At 39.4% G+C, this 25,014-nt stretch overlaps 4 protein-coding genes and 1 pseudogene across 6 annotated transcripts; 4 read left to right on the forward strand and 1 right to left on the reverse strand.

Moving 5' to 3' along the window:
- Positions 1-600: 600 nt before the first annotated feature.
- Positions 601-2,077, forward strand: LOC136279479 (collagen triple helix repeat-containing protein 1-like). Its single transcript, XM_066163357.1, has 3 exons — positions 601-693; positions 1,184-1,501; positions 1,724-2,077. Exons 1-3 carry the CDS (start codon positions 601-603, stop codon positions 2,075-2,077), a joined length of 765 nt encoding a protein of 254 aa, XP_066019454.1.
- A 4,003-nt stretch (positions 2,078-6,080) lies between these two features.
- LOC136279691 (collagen triple helix repeat-containing protein 1-like) lies at positions 6,081-9,790 on the forward strand (annotated as a pseudogene).
- A 2,485-nt stretch (positions 9,791-12,275) lies between these two features.
- On the forward strand, positions 12,276-15,552 carry LOC136279475 (collagen triple helix repeat-containing protein 1-like). Of its 3 annotated transcripts, XM_066163343.1 has the most exons (6): positions 12,288-12,383; positions 12,876-12,938; positions 13,024-13,064; positions 14,020-14,141; positions 14,478-14,813; positions 15,064-15,552. In XM_066163343.1, exons 4-6 carry the CDS (start codon positions 14,034-14,036, stop codon positions 15,421-15,423), a joined length of 804 nt encoding a protein of 267 aa, XP_066019440.1. In that variant the 5' UTR covers positions 12,288-12,383; positions 12,876-12,938; positions 13,024-13,064; positions 14,020-14,033; the 3' UTR covers positions 15,424-15,552. The 3 variants fall into 3 exon arrangements, with proteins under 3 accessions (XP_066019442.1, XP_066019441.1, XP_066019440.1); XM_066163345.1 differs by lacking the exon at positions 12,876-12,938 and having other exon boundaries at positions 12,276-12,383; positions 13,036-13,064; XM_066163344.1 differs by lacking the exon at positions 12,876-12,938 and having other exon boundaries at positions 12,287-12,383.
- Positions 15,553-18,591: 3,039 nt separating this feature from the next.
- Positions 18,592-21,544, reverse strand: LOC131799610 (uncharacterized). The gene is made up of 2 exons (XM_059117318.2): positions 20,888-21,544; positions 18,592-20,158 (listed from the first exon to the last, which is right to left on the reverse strand). Exons 1-2 carry the CDS (start codon positions 21,495-21,497, stop codon positions 18,990-18,992), a joined length of 1,779 nt encoding a protein of 592 aa, XP_058973301.2. The 5' UTR covers positions 21,498-21,544; the 3' UTR covers positions 18,592-18,989.
- A 1,672-nt stretch (positions 21,545-23,216) lies between these two features.
- Positions 23,217-24,885, forward strand: LOC131799207 (uncharacterized). The gene has a single exon (XM_059116915.2). The coding sequence runs from the start codon at positions 23,351-23,353 to the stop codon at positions 24,746-24,748; it is 1,398 nt and encodes a 465-aa protein (XP_058972898.1). The 5' UTR covers positions 23,217-23,350; the 3' UTR covers positions 24,749-24,885.
- The last annotated feature ends 129 nt before the right edge of the window (positions 24,886-25,014 follow it).

A 25,014-nucleotide genomic window follows, 5' to 3' on the forward strand; every position in this document is an offset into this window, starting at 1 on the left:
TTAAGACGAATTTAACAGCTTTCACTTCTACGACACCCATTTCACTAAAAAAGGGAAAAAATATATTTTGTACATATTGACAAAAAATGTATTACAAGTATCACTGATCATGAAAAAGACATTCAATTAATCCCTGGCTGCAGTTATCTCCGTCACGCTCCCAGTACTTCTCTACTTATTCAAAAGGTCTCCACACAGTAAACCGTTACCCGTAAAACGTCCAAAATTTAAGCCGATAGGCGCAAAAAAATTGACAAATTTTAACCACTAGTCTTAAAAAAGTTAACCCTCAAACATTTGTTTTTTGATTACAACAGAATTAGATTAGCCGTTAGATGTAAAAAGGCCAAAATTTAAACCGATAGTCGTAAATGCCATCAGCCCATTGAGACACCCAGTTAAGTTCCTTATGACATGTACAACAAGGGATATTTTTGATTGACGCGAAGGTGCGTGGAAAATAAGTAAATAAATGAATGAATGAATAAAGAAAATAATAAGTCGGTTATTTAATCTTTACTCATGGTCTCATCCACAGACAAAAATATTGGAAATCTCGATAGACTTATTCAGACTACGAAACAACCGACCAGTCAAGATATGTTAAGTGCAAGTTTGTTGCCGTTACTCCTGGCTGCATATCATATCGCAGCAGTTATTGCAAATGGAAAACAGAACAATGATCAGCCCATGGTAAGTCATTGAGACCAACCAAAATGTTTTCATGACATTGTTTCTGCGGGGATTAAGCCGTTTTGAGTTAGGCGTTGAAAGCCAGGAGAAAAAAATTTTGGCTCTTCAGAGTTATGTTTCACGGTGCTTTTTTGATTGACTCGCTATGTCTTGAGCCCAAATAGGGCCACGAAATCAATATTTCAGGATCAAGAGGTTACATTCTCTTCCTAGGTATCTATGTCAAAGGCGAAAAAAGGAGTTAGGAAACTACCACTAATTGAAGGGTCGTAATTATGATGCGGTTTTCTTTGCCTTCCATCCTCAATCCAGAAAGTCCTAGGAACGAATCTTCACAAGTGAAAAATCTTGTTTTTGTTCCACGCTCAATTCGCTTCGAGGCTTTTTCGCCACTACTTAAATTGGTAATGTTAATATTTACTTTTTATGCATTCATACAAAATACCTCTGTGAGTCCTAACTTTGAGGAAACAATTCATGTTTGAACCAGCAACGTAATCCTTATTGTAACGCCGGAATACCGGGTACGCACGGGAAGCCTGGGTCTCCTGGGTTACCAGGTCGTGACGGCCGAGATGGACGTGAAGGAGTCAAAGGTGATCTGGGCAGCCCAGGGAAGACTGGACCTCAGGGACCAGCAGGCCCAACAGGAACTTTAGGCGCAAAAGGAGAACCTGGAGCACAGGGGCCTCCCGGCCAAAAGGGACAGCCTGGAGAGAGTGTGGCTCCTGGTGTGATGTCTTTTAAGAACTGGAAAGAATGTGCATGGAAGAACGTGAATGAAGATAAAGATATCGGCCTGATCAAGGTGAATAGCAATAATTTTGGGAAGAAAAATGAGTAAAAGTGCGATTGTTGTGGTATTTATTTGGTTTGTGAGTTTGTTTATTAGTGCATTGCTTTAATTTCTCACAAACAGAACGGCCACAAGTACTGAGTCCTTTCAGTAGTTACGCTTACATTTTCCTTGTTCTTTTATCTGTTTATTTTGGGTTCATAATAACTGTTTCACAATAACTCTTTTTCACAGGAGTGTGTGTTTACTAAGACCTTTTCCGACACAGCCCTCCGAGTTTCCTGGACTGGAGCTCTTCGACTCACTGGCTGCACCCAATGCTGCAAACGCTGGTATTTCACCTTCAACGGTGCTGAATGTTCAGGACCCCTGCCAATTGACGGTATTGTTTACCTCAGTGGTGTTAAGTCCCTAAATCCTCACCGTGTCCGCCATATCGAGGGTCACTGTGACAGCATCCACAAAGGCAAGGTGCGCGTGGGATTCTGGGTCGGTAACTGTGACGGATACGGAAACGCTGACGCTTATTCTGGTTGGAATGCAGTGTCGCGAATCTATGTCGAGGAGATCCCCAGACCTCAAGCTTAGATTTTGAAATTGAACACTGATTGTGGTTCTAAAATAATAACTGGGGCAGTTATCCGAATTTATCTTCTCGAAATATTCCTTGGTAGTATTTCCATGTCCTTTAAACATAATCTTCGGGTAGATCGCAATTACCTGGTAAACCCTATAATAATAAAATTCTTTCTTCAAGTACAAGTTGTATCCGCTTTGTTATAAAATAATTTGTTCGTGCTTTGAGCCGTGCGTATATCGAGTAACGGATGCACGTGGGAAGTTTGGACTCGTGCAGCCTGAAAGTATCCCTTCACTCCACCCCCCAGCTGCTTTAAAGCAAACAGAGGGGCCGAGTGGTTAGGGTGCAACTGGGTTTCAGCCCTGCCATTCACTAGAATTAATTTGTGTTATTAAGGCATGAAATTAAAAAAAAGCTCGCCTGATATTGGTACGAATACACAATTGCAACCAACCAGTCAGGAAAGCGAAAGACTATGAAAATACGTCGTTTGCCCAATCATAGACACGAACGATAGTACTTCATAGATGAGGGCAACGAGCGCGCGGCTTTCTGCGAAAACCAAATGGAAGAAGAAGTGCTAAATTTTCTCTTTTTGAAAGAACAATGGAATACACTTTACCACCTTTTTTCTGTCGCCGAGTTTACTCGCGATTAGGAGTGCTTTCTCGAAAGTTTCAATCGCTCTCTGATCTTCCCCAAGGAAAATTAAAGCATTTCTTAGTCTAATGCTTGCTTTTAATTCACTTTTTCTGTCGCCAGTTCCTTTAAAGAAGACCATTCCCCTTTCATAGTAAGCTTTTGCCCCTATTTCTCCTAGTATACAACTTGAGATATCTGTTCCTTGACAGATCGCTCTGCGTTTTCGTAATCAGAGATTTTCCTGTATGAAAGGAATGCTCCGTAATAGATCCTGAAGTAAATTCTCTGAAATTGGTCTTCTCTCCATCGCGCTGCATTGTTTACAGCAAATTCAAACATTCCATGCACATTCCATGAAACAAGTCAAGCTTTGGGCGTCAAGGAATTCCTATGAAAAATTATTGACATGTGTATTCAACATATTACCGCAAAAGCATATTTTTCGAATCGTCACACTATATCACTACGACGAAAATGAAAACCAACGCCCAACTTCACTTTTTTTCTCATGAACTCCCAGGATCAAATTTGTCATTCTCCTTACTGTTAATCATACAATTCTGATAATGTTTGTTCAGAGAATTTAGTATTGGACTTCGTCAACTGTCAATATTATGGAGTCCATGAATTCCACATGTATGAGACCATCAATGTTGATTTATAAGGAAAGAAAACGCCTATAAAGAGTTTCATTTCGAAATTTAGGCTGATGCCTTTCACATATAAACATTACTAAGATGTCATATAATAGAGCAAAATGTAACATTCTGATAGGAGATGTGCAGATAGGGAAGGGAGGAAAAGAAGGTGGGGAAGGGCCCATGTTTGGCCATATCCACTGTACAAGTTCAAAATTTTACTAGAAATCCCTTTCATAATGCCTTCAATCCCTTTACATTTTAAAAACGATCAAATGATATGTAAAAAAATATGTCTGAAGTTTTTTGTATGAATGCATGAAAGATAAACAAAATTATAGAGTTTTGGTCTGTAAAAACTTGAATTGTCTCAAGTAGAATTAAACTTACAATTTATATAGCACTTATTGCTGGCATCTAAGCACTTAACAATATGAAAGAGAAAGTGTGATTGCAGGGTCGGTCATTTTCGACTAAGTTTCTTAATATTATTTTCCAGATAGTTCCTTACTCAAGTTCATTTGGAAGAGACCATCGGCTAACTTCCAAATCTCCAAGATTTTCTGTTTGTACGACATTATTGCTAGGCGAAATGCATACGATACTGAACAAATAGAGAAGCCTTAGCTGTGCTCTGTTCTGTTGTAAAGCAACAACAGAACAGAACACAATCAAGGCTTCTCTATTTGTTTCATGATAAAGAATCTGTTAGATTCCCCGAGCACTAATTTCAATTTTCAAGACAAACTTCATCTTTTGAACAACTGGTAGGAGGAATTCGTATCGTCCAATTGTGTCCGTAAATATACTCGTGATTGACAAGTCGAAATCACGCTTCGAGGCTGTTCGTTTATGTAAATCATTCGTTTGATTACTATTAAAAACTGATCCAAACAAGAACCTAGGTCAACAGAAGGGCTTAAAACGCAATTTGAAACGTGGCCTAATCATTGTTCTGTGACAGTTTACTGTTCGATAACCACCTGGAACGGAAAACCAAATCTCCAAGCCTAGAGGTATGATCACTTATTTTTCCGTTTTCTTCTTTTTCCCGCCTTACTGTACTTAGCAGACAAAATTCCGCCCATTTAACTCACTCACAAACAGAAGGAAACTAAGCATGAGAAAATTAGCGGCGATTGGTATTTAGAGGACTAAATAACTTCATCATTATAGGAAGTAGTTCATGTTATTAGTAATTAGGACAAGATCAGAGTTGTAAGTTTTTTCCGTTTTCGAAAGATATTTTTGCACTTCGCTCTACAAGAAATTGATAGAAGAGCGAAGTTCCTCATCGCGTTCAAGGTGAAGAAGTAACCGAAACGACAGAAAGTACGATACGTACCCTTTTAAAAAACATGATAAAAATGCGGCTCAAGTGAATGAGCTAAAAAAGGTTGGGAAAAGATGCAGTTTCAAAGCTCATCTTCCGCTCAAAGAAAAAATATCGTGAGAGAATAATAATAAAATAAATGTCCTTCTCGCTCTAAAAAACTTAGAAGAGAAAATATAATATGCGAGAAGATTTTAGACGATTTGGTCATGGTGAAATCGTCAAAATCATCTAAGCTGGGTACGAAGAGGTTGCGGCACTCGAACATTTCTTTCTTTCAGTTTATCTGCGGATAACTCGATCGATTTAATTACCGATAGTTCGAGGTTAGGAAACAATTCTCGCAAGCTTTTTTGAAACCCATGAGAGTGTTGCGAATGAACATAATATGCCGACGAAATTTCCGTGGAAAGTTAGTTAGACCAATTTCGACGCCCAGCTTTCGGATGAAGCCTCCGCGTAAGATGCGAAAATGCTCTTCAAAAGCGAACAGGGCAACCTTGAAACTATGTGGATAGTTGAAGAAAATCAAATCGATTGCAGTAGCTAATTCTCCGTTGAGAAAGCGGGCGACAGAAATGTCTGAATGCTTTCAGAGAGTTAGGGTATCAATGAAAGCCGTGGAAAGAGCAGAAAATCTTGGTGAAGTTGAAGGAAGAAAACTGCAGACTGAATATTCAAGCCTATTAAGCCGTCAAGTAAAGTTACTTGGTGAGCTCAGTGTTGCCAAAATAAGATTGAAAGGGGAAGAATTTAAAGTAAATTTGAGGCGTACGACGGCCCCATTAGTAAACAAACGCTTTTTTTAAGCAACATTTCGTATTCCCTAACGTTTGGGCCGTCAATTAGTGAGTCCGTTCCCGACTTGCCGGGGACGAGGAAAGCCATGAAAACAACGATGGTTGTGACTCTACATATCTATTGCTCCTGGCATAGAAACCGGCTTCTGAAGTGTTTCGTTCGGATGACCAGTCGTCTGGGGTATCAGCGAAATCAGGGAGAAAAAATCTATGTCCGATTAGGGTTCTGAAAGTCATTCCATCATAATTTAAGTCTGATGTGACAATCCCAAAGAACAATGAGCCATCCATACTTACAAGTTCGTACTTTTGGTGGAAAATCCTGTGAGAAACATTCCTCTGAGATTATGCCTATGATCTTGAGGCAAACCGGCCATAGTAGGAAGTCATAGTCGAAGATGTAATGTAGAAAACATTTTGTCATTTTAAACCAAGCACATTTTAGATGTAAACTATATCAATGACAATTTAAATGATTAGCTCTTAAATTTGCTCATAAATGACCGCCCTATCCTATTAAAAGAAAAACTTTCAAACCACCACCATTTAATAAATTTCCATACTTTTTTCGACAGAGCTAACGAAACCCTCAGTAAAAATGGCCGTTGAGCGAAAAGTTTATGTGGTTTCCTTGCTGTCTCTGTTTACGGTTTCATTCTTAGCTTACTGTGTCACAGCAGGCAACAAAACTACACCACCTACAAGCTGCAAAATGGTAAGTTGATTAAAAAGCATTACATATGAAAATAATGGGTAATCGAAAACCTTAAAATAGTAGCTTTTACATCTCAAAATATTGAATCAATAATAGATATAAAAGGTGGCCATGAACGTCAATTGTAAATGCAGCTTAGTGGTAAAAAAGTGCTTGTATACACAGGCTTTATGGAGTGATTTAGCAAGAGGACGGGAACGTCATTTCAGAACGGGAGAGCGCGCGGATAGTCTGAACACGGCTCTATTTCGATCTCTGGTCTTGGCACTGGCGTTTTCTGCAACAACTTCAGGACGTCATTTTGCTGGTTTTCCCGTCGTGATATCGATCAAAACGCTTGGGATTTGCGTAAATTGTGCACGTGATAATGCTGCTTGGAGTGATTTCAAAACTCAGTTCCAGGACGGGCTCTAAACATCGGTAGAAATATCGGACAAGATGGCGGCCGCGCTTGCGCATTTCGTCTATAATGGCGTCCAAATAATATAAGAAACTGTATGGAAATTTGTAAAAATTTCTAAAATATAACAATCAGGAGCTCATGGTCCCGTCTGTTCTCGATCGAGACATATTCAGTACTAATTCTGCTATTCATCAAACCTCACAGGGACTCAATAAATAAAAACTACTTACTTCCCGAGCCAGTTCTTTTGTCATTGATCATTGACCTAGGTCGCCATACAGTTCTTCAAAATCCGTCGTTCTCCATCCCAAACACTCGCCTATTTCAGGAAAGTACATCAATAAAGTCGACTGCTCTCGATCGAATTGACTGCTACAGAGTTCGAAGCGTCCAAATATCCTGTAAAATTGCCATTTCCTCCTATCAGAAAACTTCCCAACGCGCCAGAATATCCCTTATTTTCCATGTTGAGTAGGTGACGAGACGCCGTGTTGAAAACTATGACTGAAATAGTTAAACACGAGCAACGCTGATCTTCGAATCGTCGGCCATATTTGTTTATTTCTTGAAGGGAAATAAATTAGTTCTCAGGTCCTCTTTGGAATAAATATATGCCAGGCATTGAATGCAAATTCAGTAGCCATCGCTCTGCCTCGAAAAATCCCAAAGATTTACTTGCAGGTCTTCTTTTCTTTTTCTTTTCATCAAATAGATGATCTGCGGTGCTCAAATTGTATAAGTCATGGTACGAAACACTCTTCTTTGCAGATCGAGCCGTGATCGCCGCCATATTGAATTCTCTTGATATTCTATTGTTCCGGAGTGTAATACGATATACCGCTGATAATTGTTGGCGGGCTCGAAATGTCCTTGATTTCTGGCGATGAACTTGATAGATGAATAAACAGACACAAGACTTAACTGGAGTAGAATAACTTTTTAAAACGTTAAATAGTTTATAAGGATTCATATCATAATCTTACTTTTCGTATCTGTAATTATCATTTGTTTTCACTTGTTGTATAACTCTCAAAGAAGATAACTTTGTTGTCCTCAAAGCTGTCTATGCCGGAAACCGAAAATCATCAAAGAACTGATTTTTGGATAATCAAGAACAAATATAGCTAATTTACTCTTATATTTAACCAACATTTTGCTGTCGCATTCTCTATTAATTCTGATTTCGGACTAATTCTTTTTTGTTGTTTTGTCTTCGCTGATACCTCAACCATACAGGCAGTAGACTATAGAGAGCATGAGAAAAAAGAAAGACTAGGAGATCGTTTTGCTTACAAAGATTGCTTTGGAAAATTATCTTCACGAGGTAGTTTTCCTTATTTTGGTGTGATTTCAATGGCTTATGTTCATTTGTATAGGTAATCACACGATTTCGAAAAAAATTTGGGAAAAATCAGCAAAGAAAACCTTAATTTCTAAAGGTTAAACAAATAAGCCATACTATCCAAAAGCCAGACTTTTGTGTGTTTTTGGTTTTAGCATTCTCCTTCAGACTCTGGAATAACATGTCATTACTTTCTTCTCAACTGCCCGCCATTTTTTGGGTGTGTGCTTTTTCGACTTACCTGTCAATCAATTTGATTTTAACTTAAGCGCTGTTTGGGATTAATTGTCGTGTTCTCGGTCAATGAGCATGCTGAAATGTTTGCATGTGTATTATAACTGAGTTCACAATATGCAAAAATTTCAGCACGCACATTGGCAGCCGGAGAACACTTCAATTAATCCTAAACAGCGCAAACTGCTGTCGACTGATATCTAAGCACGAACCAAATTCTTAATAAACATGATAAAGAATGCCTTGTGTAATTACCTATAAAGATTATCCATCCGCACACTGTAGTCATAGTAGTAAAGGTGGATTTTAATGTCCTGTTATCTAAGCTAAATTTCTAAATCTGTATTTCCTTTCCAGCCTTCTTCAATTTGCAACGTGCAAGGTCGTGACGGTCGTGACGGCCGTGATGGACGTGAGGGAGTTCAAGGAAATCGGGGGAGCCCTGGGAAGACTGGACCTCAGGGACCTTCAGGCCTTATAGGAACTCGTGGTGCTAAGGGATAACCTGGAGTCCAGGGCCCTCCTGGTAAAAAAGGGCAGCGTGGAGAGAGTGGCTCAAAGGGATCTTCTGGAACGCCTGGTTTAATGCCTTTAAAGAACTGGAAAGAGTGTGCGTGGAAAAACTTGAATGACGACAAAGAAAACGGTTTGATTAAGGTCTTTGTCTTTAGATTTAATTTCAATGCACAGTGAATAAATGTATTCTATGCTTTTAAGATAGATTACGGTTAGACGATAACTATCGATAGAAGTGTAATCAGCTTCTTACATTCTAAACCCCTTAGAATTACGCAGCAGTTTTATTTTTTACGCTAGCTTCCTACTACAACTTCAGATTATACTCAGGCTATATCTTCTACAAATATGCATGGGTGTGTCTGCGTGTGTGTGTTAATCTTTTGAGGAGAAAAGCTGTTATTATATAAAGGTTCTGAAATTGTCATCATTAAATGGTAATTGCACCTATACTTTAGTAAGTCAACTAAGATTATGAATGGGATGACAAATAATTGAAAAGGAAAATGGAAACACGGACAAATTGTTGTAGTTTCAATTTTAGATGGAGGGCCACAAATTTACTAGTCTCTGTAACTATTCTGTGCTACCTTCTTGAAACAAAGATTGATTATTTGTGAAAACTAGTTTGCTTTGCAGAATAACAGCTGCGTGAAATTCGTATTCCAATCTCCTTCTTTTTCAAAATAATAATAATAATAATAATAATAATAATAAAACAGAAAGAAAGAAATTTTTTTTCAGGACTGTATGTTCATTAAGAAACACGCAAGTACAGTGCTTCATGTTTACTGGACGGGTGTTCTACGAATTGCGTCTTGCAATTCGTGTTGCAAACGCTGGTATTTCACCTTCAATGGCGCTGAGTGTTCTGGACCCCTAACAATTGATGGTCTCGTTTATATGGGCAGTGGAAAAATTCAAAATCTTCATCGCGTCGACAACATTGAGGGCCACTGCAATAACATCCACAAAGGCAAGGTACGCGTTGGGTTCTGGGTCGGTAATTGCCCAGGACTTGGAAGCGTGGATGCCTACACAGGCTGAAATTCAGTTTCCCGGATCTTTATCGAGGAAGTTCCTAAGCCACAATCTTAGAGCGAAATACCCATCATTTAGAGGCTGACAAACGGGGGAGCAAAAGTTTCTTTAGTTGTGTAGCGCTTAGTTTCTCTATGGGTTTGTTTTGTAATGGTATTTAAGCACGCTGATGAAATAAAGGGCAAAAGAAAAAACAAAGGGCTTTTGCTTGTTTGCTTTTTCCCGGCTTTTTCTTCGTGTTCTTGGCGCATTTCCTTGATGTTAAAGAGGTAAACAAAACGGCTGAAAAATTTAAGTTTTCAGTGTAGTCCTGGAAGAACGAACTGAAAAAGCAAATTAGCCAAAATTAATGAACGAATGTCATCTCTTTTCTCGATAGTGTGAAAGGATTCTTAATTTATTCAAAATACCAGGCAAAAGCCGCGTCTTTTTGTCTTTTGAAATTAGCGATTTCAGGATTGACTTTACTTTTAAGAAATTTCGTTGTACTTTTGCAGAAATTCAAATAAACGTACTACCTGTTTTACCCTGCAGATCGGAACTCTACCGAGATAAATAATCCAGTTAGTGTGTTTACATTCACGTTCAGAGTAGAGACAAATGAAACCACTTATGTATGGTAGAAAAACCAATTTGAAATGGTGTTATGAGGTGAGATAGAGAAATAAACATTTCACACCTTTTTGGCGATTTTTATATAAAGCTGAGGCCTTAGGCTGCGAACAAGCAGCCGTTGTAACCATGACAACAACAATGCTGCAACCTTTAAGAGGGAATTTCTGTCCATCATCCCTAAGTGGCTAACTGCATGCAAAATTTTTAGGGGAGTTGAAAATTTAATTTCCCAAGTTGTTTGATTCTTACAGATAACTTGGTTTATCAACTGAGTTGATACAAGATATTATAATATCTGGGTTGATAATGTAAACTGGCCACCTTAAAGAGTTTCGAGCGTTAGTCCGTCGTCATTCGCTCTGACGAAGGGCTAACGCTCGAAACGTCAGCTTACGAAACTCTTTACAGTGGCCAATTTACATTATCAACTTAGTCGATAGATAGAGAATAACACATGGGCGCGCGTTAACATGAAATTTCTTTTCTAGTGTTTAACTCGATAGCTCACGAGTGAGCGCCGCGAACGAATGAGATGTCGAGTCGAACACGAGAAGAAAAATTCCATATCTATAAGCAACCATGAATTACTTTGTTTGTTTTATAAACACAATAGCCCTTCACTAACAAGAAATGTCGACTTTATTAACGAATGAAAATAAAAGGATCGACAATCCCTGAATAAAAATCGTAAAGTGCGTCGGCGCTATGGCTTAAGGTGAAAAAATGTGTTGAATCATTGCAAAAATAACAATGGGTGTAATTTTCGATATACAAAATTATCAGTGACTGACTTTGTCCTTACCGACGGAAAAAAAACCCTCCCCTCCCCCCCTTCCTCATTCCTTTAGTCGATTTTCTTTTGGAATATTCCTCAAATAACTTCGCTTTCGACAAGAAATTGGACCTTGTCAAATATCTGTCGGAGAGAAAACGGTAATGAACTCAAACATCATCTTATTATCTCTGATGGTTTTAAAAATCTACACAGTAATAGCTCTAATTTACATTCGATTCTCCCTGTCCGCCATCAATATGATTTTTATTCAAGCCGTTTTCGGGCCTTTAAACTGAATACTAGTGTTCTGCAATGAATTTTGGTTTTTGATGCACAGCTTGGAGAGCTACTTTTGCGTACACAGAGTAATCAGGTTCGCTCCGAAGAAAATGTATCAATAAAGGTAAATAGGCAACTTCTTTCGTGGCAGATTTAAAACAATTAAATCGACAGTAAAGTTTTTCTTCACAGTGTTGCAAAGCACGAATAACTAAAATTTTCAAGTTGCCTTTACTTATTTCGCGGACAGGTCGATTTAGTGTCCTAATACCAGAACCAACGTTATCACAACAGCCAACTAGACAAATGGAAAAACACAAGAATCCTATTAGAACATAAATAAAAACCGCAAACTGCCTAAAGCAAGCGACCATGTCGCGATTGTTTTCTTGTTTCCGTCAGTTTGAGAGTGCTTACATATGCAAACGCATGGTACTTCGAGATAACTATCCTCACTCAATTAAAATTGCTCAATACATCTTAAAAACTATATTATTTACCATTCTTTAACAGTTGTTTCCATAGTCGCGAGCTTCAAGCACGCACTGTAGATTTTGTTTACAAGATATATATGATCATACAATGATCATCAAGAGCTAAATGAGAGGATGAAAACGTTAACTGTGAGTAATATTCATCGCATTGGCCGATTTCAAAAACTTACATCAACCGACACAAAAAAAATTCTCTTACATTAGACAAAAATACTGAGGAAATCAAATCTTCTCCAGCGAGTAACATCTGTTCAAACAGCCTTAGATTGTGTGGGCTCAATAAATTACAATTACCAAAACTTGTTTCGTCGAGAATAATGTTGCTCAAATGCTAAACAACAGAGTATAATGAAAAAAAAATAAGATGGCAATTTTTATCACATCTCTCTCTGTCGTTGACTTAGTTCATTGTAATCAAAGTTTTCATCGATGTTAATTTCTCAAGAGATAGTCCAAAGATTTGGAGAAATCGTTGTGCATTAGAAAGGTGGGTTGTTTATATTATGAGGAAGACTGTCTCGCAACAATGAGTTTTGAATAATCCAAACCCAACTTTACAAAATTTTGCCACATGAACTTTCTTTGACTAACTCCTGTTAAAACTAGCATTTCTAGGCATTTCTAAATTTTCGAACTGTTCCTCTTTGACTTTGATTTGAAATAATTTTTTCCTCAGACAATATGAGATTTGTCGTACTCCAGACATCCATTATATGTGATAAACAAGAAGTTTATTGACATTCATAGAAATAGGAAATGTGCTCTTTTGTTTCAATTCAGTTTAGCAGGAATAAGTAAGACTGATTTTGATCGCAACTATGGAAGACATTTCTTTACTTTGTTGGCTTAGGTAAACTTCATTTCATTGGACAGATTGGGAACAACTAAGCTGGTCTGACCAATAATTTTCTTGTAAGAATGGTTCTTGTCATCTAAAATTAATTCTTGAACCAATACTTTGCTGACTTGTTTTATCGAGAATCATTCCACGTGAGGCAGCGAACAGTGACAAGGAGACAAGACAAGAGACTTCTCTTATATTGTAAGCCACTACTCTTGCCGATTTTGATTTTCTGTTTGCTTGATATAAGTGAAATATAAAATTTCTTCTGGCTTTTTCTATTCAGTTAACTTCACAGTCCTGAAGATTTTGGTGTCAAACACGAAGGTAAATTTATGACGTCTACAACCATCTTTTCCTGCTCTAGTTCCTTATTAGCTCAGAAATTATTCTGATACATCTTGATCAAAAGCCATCCCCTCCAAACAAGCATTCGTCGAGGACAGATTCAACGCTGAAACAAAAGTAGTTAATCAAAAATGTTTCCTCTATGGCCTCTCAAAATTTAGTTTAGTAATCAATGGTATTCATAAACACCACCGCTTCAAAAGCACCTCGTAAAACTGCTTAAAATTGTGGCCAGAGGATTATCTTTTGAATAAGTGAAAATATGGCTGCTAAGTAGACATCTCAAACTTACGGGGAGTAAAACACAGAGTCTTAAGCCAAAATTTTAGCCGTTAGTCGTAAAAGCAATAGCCCCATTGAGACTCTCAAATAAAACCGAATATGAGAGCATTCAAAAGTTTAAGCGCAAAAATAAAATTGTTGATAGAAGCTTAAAAGTTGAAAAAAGCGTTTTAGATGACAGGAAAAGCAGGAACTGTGCTTTTTTCTCTCAATTTCACTAGATGTTGAAATCATTTATAACTAGGGAGGAACAAAGTTGTCACACGTTCAAGGAAAATGCGATCCAGATTTTCAAACTTCTTCGGTTTGAAAAGACATCGTAGCTATTACAATACATTTGAAACCTCCATGCGCTGAAGAAAGTTACAAAGAATCGAGAAATGCAGGAGCCTCGTGCAAAATTCTTATATCTTTTGCCATATTTGACCTATCTTGTCTCTGAATGAAGTTCTGTTGTCATTCCTGCGTCGTATTTGGATCATGAGCAAAAAATTTCAATTCAATACTTACTGCTGACATCAACAGCCATGAACTTTTATGAGCCGTTAACATCTTTTTATAAGTGTATTTTTTGACATGTCGTCCGTGTTTCTTTCCCGCAGACGTTTCCTTGATCTTACTAAGAATTCTGTGTTTGTTTATTTCTAAACAGATCACTGATGCAAAATGGTGGTAAAAATTGCAACCTTCTGGATTTCATTTTTTGCGGTGTCATTTTTGGTTTTCTGTCGCGCAGCGAATAACAAGTCTAGTCAACCCTCAAACAGCAAAGTGGTACGTTTTACAATACTTTTGATATCTCTTAAATGAGTTCTTGGAATGAGGATTCCTTTCTCCACGAAAAAGAGCTAACCAGTACTTACCTAGGATGAAAACTATTAGAAATTTTGGATCCATGTCACTTAAATATGTCCATGAGAACTTCATGAATTTTTTTAGTAGAAGTTGCAGGAAGATGTTGTTAGTATGACAATCAACTTAACAGCAAAACTCGGGAAGCCTTGAACTATTGTGAAAAACGGTGAAAAAATGCTGTTGAAGGAAAACTCTATGTATTAATGTATGTCTCCGAGTTCTATGTTTTTAAAAAACATTTCACATTCATACTAGCAACCTCCTCCATACTTTTATGCTGGGATGCCTGGTATGCACGGAAAGCCTGGGCTCCCTGGTGCACCTGGTCGTGACGGCCGTGATGGACGCGAAGGAGTTAAAGGTGACCGGGGCAGCCCAGGGAAGACAGGACCTCAGGGACCTCCAGGCCTCAAGGGAACTCCGGGTGTTAAAGGAGAACCTGGAGTACGGGGTCCTCCCGGCCAAAAGGGGCAGCGGGGAGAAAGTGGGAAAAATGGAATCCCGGGGAATCCTGGTGTGATGTCTTTTAAGAACTGGAAGGAGTGTGCGTGGAAAAACTTGAATGAAGAAAAAGACCACGGTCAGATTAAGGTGAATAGCTATGATATTGAGACGAAAAATAGTTTAACATACAACTGCTGTAGTATCAATTTTAGTTTTTAGTTTCTTCGTTTGCAAACAACATTAATTTTTCACAAACAACGAAGTCACGCTTACTAAGTCCATCCTGAAGTTACGCTTACGGTTCCATGTCATTTTATCAGTATACCTTCGGTTCCTAGTAATTCTTTTCTTCATTTCTCGTCCCTCTTTTCACATTTGTAATCACTCTTTTTCACAGGAGTGTGTGTTTACCAAGAACTTTTCCGACACATCTCTCCGTGTTTCCTGGACTGGAACTCTTCGACTCACTGGCTGCATCGGCTGCTGTAAACGCTGGTATTTCACTTTCAACGGTGCTGAATGTTCAGGTCCCTTGCCAATTGACGGTATTGTGTACCTGGGTGGTGCTAGGTCTCAAGATCCTCATCGTGTCCGCCATATCGAGGGTCACTGTAACAACATCCACAAAGGCAAGGTACGCGTTGGATTCTGGGTCGGTAATTGTCAGTCATACAGCCGAAGTAATTACAATGCCTACACTGGGTGGCAATCAGTGTCGCGGATCTATGTTGAGGAAATCCCGAAACCACAAGCTTAGATTTCGGAAACTTATCATTCATTCCTGCATAAACGCTTTGACTGGTAACAATTAAGGTGCTTTTAAACATGGATTTGCTTCATAACAATTGCTGATTTCTTGATGAATAAAAAGCAGGAATAAAATGGATGTGTCTCTACTTACTTTACTGATACTGAGCAACTCGTCAGATGGTGTCCTCTTTGTTAACTCAACATATTTTCTAGACTTTGAACTTGTCTTGTTGCACCAACCTTGAGTTCTCTGGTTCCCTTTAATATTTCTGTTAGTCTTGATGGGCCTTTCTGATTTTTTTGAGTTTGGTTTCTTCAAGCCCGTGTTTTCATTACGCTTAAGATATCTAAAAAACACCATTTGACAGATCGATATCTGGAATGAGATATCGATTTGGGAAGGCCTTTCCGAAGGCGCTCATCTAAAGGGTTAACTTTGACAAAATGTAACTTTAGCTGTTTGGTTGAAATTACCGTCTACACTATTGCAAGTCGTAAAGTGACGTCATTGCATTGCTCTTTGTATCTTTTGACGGTACAACGACACCCTTATTGCAGGGTCGTAACAAGTTATATTTTTTCATAACTGATCCTGTATTTTTGCCCCAAATTTTGATCCCTGATCACAAAAACGTTGAGAATTTTAATCCCTGATCACAAAAACATTGGGAATTTTGATCCCTGATCCCAAAAACGTTCACAATTTTGATCCCTGATTCCACTAAAACACTGCTGATCCCGATACCAAGTGTTGTGATCCCAGATCCCGAGGCTGTGATCCCTGATCTCATATACCTTGTTACGACCCTGTTATTGCGCACATGCGTACGCGGATGCAGTCAAGAGTTTCTACCTCCGGCGATAATTGTGCTTTCAAACCCACCCGTTGCCCGAAAAAGTGGTTGAGGCGTTTCCCACCAGCATTTCAAGGTTCGCTTCTTTCTGCCTATGCTTTTAATGTGCAGACTGGACACGGCCGCGGAAGAGGCTTGGGTCCAGGGTCAATTTTCTCTCTACCAGGCGTGATATGGTCAATTTTGCGTTCCTGCATCACAAGCTAAGTAAGGTACATAAATTGAACGTACCACTCCTGGTCGACAGAAAATTAACCTTAGACCCAACTCTCTTCCGCGGCCGTGTCCTCTCTGCACATCAAAAACATAGGCAGAAAGAAGCGAACTTGGAAATACTGGTGAATAACGCTTGTTGTCAGGGTAATGCGCGAGGAGTTTTGGAATTGAGACATTTTTCCGGGTACAATGATCTTATATTATAAACCTTGGGTGAAAACATTGCCGATCTTTGCCCTGTTATACAGAGTGATACCTATTTCCCAATAAGGTAAAATGATGTAATGACGGAATAATAAAAATAATTAAATGTCTAGAAGCACTTTGGACCAGTTTAAAAAATAGCGTCTGGAAAACATAAACTCTCTCTTATTTATTCTGTTTATGAATTAGCAGAAACGTAGCATTTGGAACGAGCTCGTATTTAGACCAAAAGAGAGGAGTAAATTCGTCTTACCTGTGATTAAATGTGTGGTGGAAAAAATGGAAGTTTGACGTCTAATATCATGCAAACAAGTCAAAACTGAATGTTTTGAGAATATGTATACGGCTTTACTTTACTTCTGTTATATCGATTGTTAATTCATTTCGATAACTCATAACAACTCTACATCAATTTATTCTTTATCATTTTTTTTAGAGACGGAAGAGCCCTGACTGGACTAGAGTGAGAAATACTGAAGCAGAAGTTTGATAAAGGACACTGCATTGGACTTGAATAGGAGAAAACTCTTAGCGTTATAGAGTATTGAATTTTTTTACCAACGAAAAGAACCGGTTACGTAGATTTCGATGTTGGTTTTAGCAAATATTTTAGTCACCAAGTTATTTGGATACTCTCAGTTTACAAAGCTTTTTTATTTTTTATTCGGGTTCTAGAATGCAGTAGTAGAGAAACTCTATTGGAATTTCTCTTTTGGCAGCTTCTACGTAAGGTGAATTCAGTAAGAATTTTGGTCACGTTGTGTATCGTTTACTAAAGATTGTTTTGAACGTAAAAACTGAATAGCTTAGTTTTAGACTCGTGAAGACTTTAAAAGTGTAATTTTTTAGAGGTTTTGAGAAGAAAATAACTCATAATCTTCTCTCAGAGGGATCCTCTTTGGTTCAGTTAGTTTGGCCAACTTCTACATGAAATAGGTAACATTTTCTAGAAATAAGGTTTAAGACAAACCGCGCCTTAAGTATCGACTAAATGTGACTGTTTTGGAGCTACGACGTAACCAGTGACTAGTTATTCCATGATGCATTATATAATTTTTTTTATGGGAATACTGATCCAGTGAGTCATTTTCCTCAATCGTTATCTGTCACATTTTTAGATTTACCGCAACATTTTTTCTTGCATTAAATATTTTCATTTGTCTGAGCATGGTAGCCCTGACGCCTCGTGTTATTTTCCCTGCACTCTTTATGTATCATCAAACACTAATTGCGGACTGTTCAGACTTTCGTTGTTTCCAGATTAAGCCTTGCATGGGCGAGAGCCTGAAGAAAAAAGACCAAAACAAATATCCGTGAAGGCAGTTTGAAAAACAATTTTGGTACATACACAGAGCTCAAGATGACACTTTTGGAGAACCCTACGGTGCTCTAAAAATACTGCAAAACCCGCAAAATATCCGTCCGTATCGTTTGACCACCAATTCAGGTGTATGAAATAAATTGAAAAGAGAATTTCTACCATGAATTTAACAATTGACTGTGCTTTGTTCTGTTGTGAAGCAAGCAGGAAGTGGCTGAAGCCAGAAAGAAGTGTAGGGAGAAACACGAGACGTAGTCAAGTGTTTCTCTCTACTTCTTGCTCACGATGACGCATTAATGTAAAGGAAATAGGGGCTTATTAAGGCCATGACTTGTGTGCTCTCTCGGCAGACAGGCGAAAAGAAATTGGATTTTTTAATGCGTCATTTCGCTGCATAATACAGTCGTAAGAGAAGCACTAAAGGGATGGCCATAGCGACATGTTGCTTTTAACATTCGGCTTCAATTTTTGTTACACAAAACTCAGTGCGGTAACAACCAATTTAATTTTTTTAGCAATCATTCATTTCGTATCTAAGCTTTTTAAGACAGAGTAATGTAAACTCAACTAATACCGGAAATTTTTGGCAACACTTACTAAACACAAGTTTAAAGACAATTGACACAGTAGAGGAAAAGCACAAAGTTACTACGTATGATGAATAGCGAACGCAGTAAAGTATTGCGCAGTATAAACTATGCAATAATAGCTATAGATAACAGGATGCCTTGAAAACATATTTTAGTAAGGTAGCGTTACTGATATTACGCGAGGGTTTTTTCTTGAATTATACAATTGAACGATGTTTGGTACATAAATAAAGCGTAGCAGGCCTCATTGGTACTGAACTAGTGCCAAAATAAAATGCACCACAGAAACGTGGGTCTAAGAAGAGAAGATGATAATTGGTTTAAGCTGGTGTTGTCTAAGTCCTTCTTATCAGTCCCCTATCAGGAAAGACACTTTGAAAGCAGATTGTCAGCTCGGTTTGACTATCCATTCTACGGCTCTTTCAAACCCATTTAACATGGTCACTCGGCGACAGTTTAACAGCCACTTAGCAGGAAACACGCGATTTTGGCAACGGAGGAAGTTGCGGACTATTAACCCGTTATAATCAGCCACTGAGGACCACGTTTGCTTGCGATTACTCTGGAAAGGGACCTCAGAAGCCACTAAAGCAGCTCGGAGGAAGGTGATGAACTCTACACTGTGGTCTTGGTACTCGACGAAAGCCTGTCTCGTGTCGGAATAGGCGATGGCATGACTTTTGGTGTCTTCAAGGACTTTCTTGCGAAAGTTGTCTCCTCGTGTCAAGTCGCATGCAAATTTGGCAGCCTTGAATTGCCAATCTGTAAACTGGACCCAGTTCTGAAATTCGGTGATGATGACTGATAAAGGGTTATTGAGATTCATGTGAGGTAACAACGTGTCCAGAAGTGTCCCCAGTGGTACAAAGTCAGCGATGTTTGAGGTTGTCACTCGATCATACTTCCGGTCTGGTGGAAGGAATGGAGTTATCTCCATACAGTTGCACAACAGGAAGTGAAATTTCACTTGCCTTGTCGCCAACCTCACAGAGCATTTCTTGAGCACTTGACCAACATACTCACTGTACATTTTCAGAATTGATGGTGCTCTGCTCACACGGCAGACATCGTTGTAATCCCATGATAAGAAGGGAGAGACAGAAGACTGCATGATGTAAGAAAATGGGCCTCTATTACGACTGTTCTGATAGTCAGAGCCTGTCAAAGTGAAATTTTCAAAAAAAAGTGCGCCTCTTGATTCCTTGGACGACAGGATCCCGTTGGCAAACCAATCTGATGCAGACTTTTTATGCTCTTTCGGGATTTCGGCCAAGTGCAGTTTCATACCTTCCTTCGCTTGGGGGTTGTCAAAGCGCCTACGTCGAGCTTCTGATATCCATTTTTCCTTCCGTGAGCTAAGGTCCAGCCAAGTGCGCCACACGTGTGTGACCTCTTTAAGTTGGTTTTGCTCCATCCTCATGGTGTCTCCTGTCAGCTCTTCAAGGCTGGACGTTTGGATCAGCTCTTCCAGGGCATTGATGACCAGCTTATAGTCATCTTCGCTGAGACGCAGTGAATACCAAATCTGCGTCACGGAACTTGCAGCTTCTTCTCCGCCTATTAAAGAAAAAAAAAGTATTATTGTTTTTTAAATGGACACCCTTTGACAACATATGTTGCTCGATCAGCGCTGTAAAATAAAGAAATGAATCGTAGCATGAGGCCCGTCTGGAAATTGGTTGATGAAAGCGTCAGTCTTGGTCATGGTAACTGGGTTGTTAACATTCCACAAGCATACAAAAGATCCAGCCCTACATCTTTCTGGTTCCAAAATTCTCCCTCCAGCATCAGGGCCTGTTTACATGGAGGTGGGGGACCCCAGGTAGGTGAGGTAACCCGCTAAGGCGGGGTAACTCGCCTGTGCATATAATCTTTTATTTTATCTTGATCCCTTTAATATGATAAGTGGATTCAGCTGAGGGTTGCCCGGTCTGCTGGATAGGGTAACCCTGTCGGCCGGGGTCGCAATTTGCTATCTAAACGTCTCAAGGTGGAGTAACCCACCTAGCTGGGGTCGCGTTCATATTACATTTGCCAACAACCTTATCCCGGGATCCTATGCAGGGTTGTTAGTTGTATGTAAACGCCTACGGCTCGGTGGGCTGCCTCACTTACTTGGGATCTCCCACCTTCATGTAAGCAGGCCCTGATTTTACAGTCCCAATTTTAGTCCCATGGTGTTCTACAAGACCCTGATCCATTTTTTAAAACTGATCTGCTGATGCACAATTCGATTTCCTTGATTAACTGCTTTGTGACTCTAATTGATGTAATCGTATACCTTACCTTTGAATATCATATAGAGTAAAAGTATCGTTCTGGCCAGTGTGCAGGCGCAGATGTCATTCAAGACAAAGGTCAGCTCTTCTTGATAAACTTCTGGAAGCTTCGAGACGGACAATACGATATTGCGTGGGTCACCAACGCCACATGCAAGGACTGAGATAGGCTTTGAATACTCAGAACCTTCGTTCAGTGGGAATTTTATAAGATCTTGTGCAGGAATGTTACCCCAGTAGTAAACTGTTGCAGTGCCAGGCGTAAACTCTACAAGGTCGTGGAGTTTCTTGATGTTTAAAGACATTTCTCTTGTATTTCTCGTCATTTTTTGACAGGATGCTTTGTGTGCGGGCCAGGATTTCTTTAGGCAAGCCTGATTGCAATACCAAGCTTGCAGGCAGCTACCACACTGTTTCAATCGGCTGCTTTCCTTGCTGCATCCGGAACATGTCCTCTTTACGGTGGCAGTTTGGCAGTCCACTTGATGTCGAAACAGATCCCTGTTCTTGCAAGTTTCGCTGCAGTAATAAGCTACTTCGCATCTACTGCAGCACACTTTCGGAGTAGGTGACTTACAAGAAACATCACATCGCCAACATTGATCATTCTTCAGCATTTTCGCCAAATTATCTCCCTGGATGTGCGAAACCAAAACGATTTCATACGAGCAGGAGGCTTAGTGTAATTGCTGCGCATGCGTAACATAACATTTTTCTTTCCACGAAAGGAAGCCGGTTTCCGAGAATCGGTCATTACAAACGTCTGCATTCATTACAAGCCACAAAATGATAAAAAGTGTTGTTTAGGCTATCATCAGTTTTTCAATAGGAAAAGAACTAGAATAACAACATAAACATGCACAGCCCTCTGTTCCGTGGCCACAAATATCTCTAACAACTTTTCAGGCCACTTTCTCTCTTTCTACATATGTGGTCGAAGAGTCATACACGAAAATATCTTACACAACGACAATAAGAGCATAGGCTTACATTGCCACCTGTACTTGTTAGTAAAGTTGACGGGAATTGTTTCCACGTCATATCCGGCATAATCTTTCTTCGAAAACGCCTCTGTTCTCAGTAGCGGCGTCGAAAATAGATGAGTAAGACAGATACAAAATGTGGCAGGTCACTTTGAAGTTCATTTTCACTCAAGATTTGAGCGAAAATTATTATATGTTGTTGATTGAAATTTGTATAAAATGAACACACGGCGCTTGCCTAGCGGCGAGCCTTCATGAGGGGCAAGAAAACCAGAGAAGTCAATTTCACTGCAAGAATCGAAAAATAAATATTGTTTTGAATCCTGGAAGCCGGACTGAAGCCTTGTAAGCTTACTACGGAAACGCGATGACACAATTCTCAAGAGGTAGGGAGGGGAGGGGAGGGACAGTAGGCCTTGGCCTTTAAGACAGCGGTGGTTAATTACCTGCATGGACATGTTTAATTTCCCTAATTAAGTCTGACGCGAATGAAATAAATTAAATGACAAACGGATAGCAAGTCAGTCAAGTCGCTTTGGCGACGAAACTCGTGTCATTTGAGATCAATTTGCGAGAGACTTCCGCGTTTCAAGAAACTGAGACAAGGAGCAACAATCGATTATGACCTCTGCTTTTAAACTGAAACAAGGAGTCGCCATAGGAACAGCCTAGTATTAGCACCAACTGAACACCTCTTTAGTTGGATTACAGGATTAGCAAGCGATAATCATGATAATGATATTGCCTTCGGGAGTTCGTTTCCTTCGCTCGCTTCTATTTTCCTTTGTTTCTTGAGTTAATACGCCTTGATTGATTCGCATATCATTATATTCTTTGTCAGAAACATAGTGTCGGTTTCTTGTTATGAACAATTTAATATCACGGAAACATGAAAAAAAACCTCGATCGAAAGGACTGATGGAACATTAAATCGGAATTAAAACTCTAACACCATGAAAATTAAAAGACAAACGAACCAAATTAGGAGAAAAGAGGCTTGGCTTTCTTTGTTAGAAGCCACTTGAGGTTCTTAGTGTGTAAAGACTGTGGCATTGAAATCCAGACAATTGACTTTGAATTCAAATCGCAGTAGGCCATTACCGCGCACTCTAAAAATAATATCATTAATCATAAACTGTCTGACAAAATTGCTTTGCCGTGATTCCTTGAGTTAAAATCTTTTACTTTTCGATAAGAAACTTTTTCAAAGAATAATGTTATCTCAGGTTTTGTGAAAATGTGGATTGTTTTGTATCGTTTGTTTAAATTGCGAACATGAATTCCAATTAGTGGTTGTTGCCGGATAATTAGTAAGGCGCGCTTGGGGCTCGTTGCCTAGCAACACAAATTTATAAAGAAAGAAAAATCACATTCACCTATTCAAATGAATTTTAAACGAGGTTGCGGAAAATGGACAGCAAATTCAATAACGTATTCCGCGGTGGGAAAGCAGGGTGAACAAGTCAATAATTCCCAAACAATTTGATATGGAGACAGCTGACGATCCGAACGTAGAAGCGGGCAGTAAAGAAAGAGACCTGATCGAAAAGCTACTCGATTCTAGCGAGAGTAGTGCGGAGGAAGATTTTGACCGAGTCGTGTTCTCGAGCAGCTGGGATGAGGTCGCTTGTGGATGGAAACACACAGCGCCGAACGTTCGATATATTTCTTCTGCTGATCGAAAGAAGAAGACTAAAGATAAATATTGGCGAAGTAGCCCGGATTCGGAAAGCCATTACGCTAAAGTGAAGCGTCTCGCTGGAATGATCACAAATTCGAATTCGAACGTAAATAGCGTCACTGAAATAAACAAAGTGAAAGCTGGAGGAACGTGGCCGGGAAATAAGACGGTGAGGACAAATATGCGGAATTTTCAAAATGCTGATGTGCTATCTTACGATAATCCTTGTTGGAGATATATTATTGATCCACGAACGTTGGAATATGTCGAGAGAACTCCGCTCCAAGTGCTCAGAAACATGACCACCTCTCACAAGTATCCGAACCAAACACTCGTTCTTGAGAACGGTGGTATGATCACCTTTCAAGAGACCAGTAATGGAAGTATTTCTATCAGCGATCCGGCCCAGACGTTTGATCGTCGTCTCGTGGAAAACCTAGATCTAAAGGGAGAGTACTCTGTTGATAAGGGCAGGTTTCCTTTCAGTTTTGAGCCTTCCGTTCGTGTTCCGTTGATCACCCAGTACCGAACAGAAGACCATAAAATCAAAGTGATACACGCGGTTACTGCGCGAAAGGAAAAATCTGTGGTTTCATTCTGCGATTTATGCCAATTAGGAACTCAGGATATCGTCAAACCGTCTTGTAAACTAGAGATCAGTACGAACAGTTCAACGGAGCTTAAACCTTTACAGAAGATCACACCAATACAGCGGCAAACAGCTGATGACAGCCTCTTGGCCAGTAAAGTTTTGGGATCACATTCTAAAAGATCGGACAATTCTACTTGTTCAAAAGGGTCGAAAAAATCGAAGGAACAGAAAGTTGCGAGCCAAAAAAGAAAGTTTGGCCCAGGAGGGGAGGGTAAGTTGGACTGGCTACCAATCACTAGGAACACCGTCGGATACCCATATCCTTCAACAGCTGTGAGTCAGCCTCACGGTAAATTTCCTGAAAGACCATCAGGTGGTTTCACCAAGGCATTCTCTTTACCAAAGCGCAATAAGAAAGGAAAGAAACTGACTCTAAGTGAAGCTGCAAATTTAGTTCCAAGTGGGGGAAAGCTGGATGATGCACTGAAAAAACTGTCTCAAGAGTTAGACAGAAAGGTGGAAAAAGGCTTAAGCTTTTCTGAGCCTTTGTTGCCAAGTGTTTCTGGAACAAAACTGGAAGTGCCAGCTTTGGCCAGCATGTGTGACAACTGATGTCAGAGAATGCTATAAATCATACTCCATCAGGCATGCAAAATATTGGAACTTCCACAGTATCAGGGCAGACAGTCAAGTCCAACCTGTGATAAAAAAAAAAACCCTCCCTACACAGCGCATTACACTACTGCCTTCTATAAGTGTCATGAGTTGCTGGAAAAAGAAGTTGATCACTAAATACTACTGAAGCAGGAGTAGAGCTTATCATAATCATCTGTGTTTTTTCCTTGATTGTGGTTAACCATTTTTTATCTTCTATAAGT

Source organism: Pocillopora verrucosa, chromosome 3 (assembly GCF_036669915.1).
Source record: "Pocillopora verrucosa isolate sample1 chromosome 3, ASM3666991v2, whole genome shotgun sequence".
NCBI lineage: Eukaryota > Metazoa > Cnidaria > Anthozoa > Scleractinia > Pocilloporidae > Pocillopora > Pocillopora verrucosa.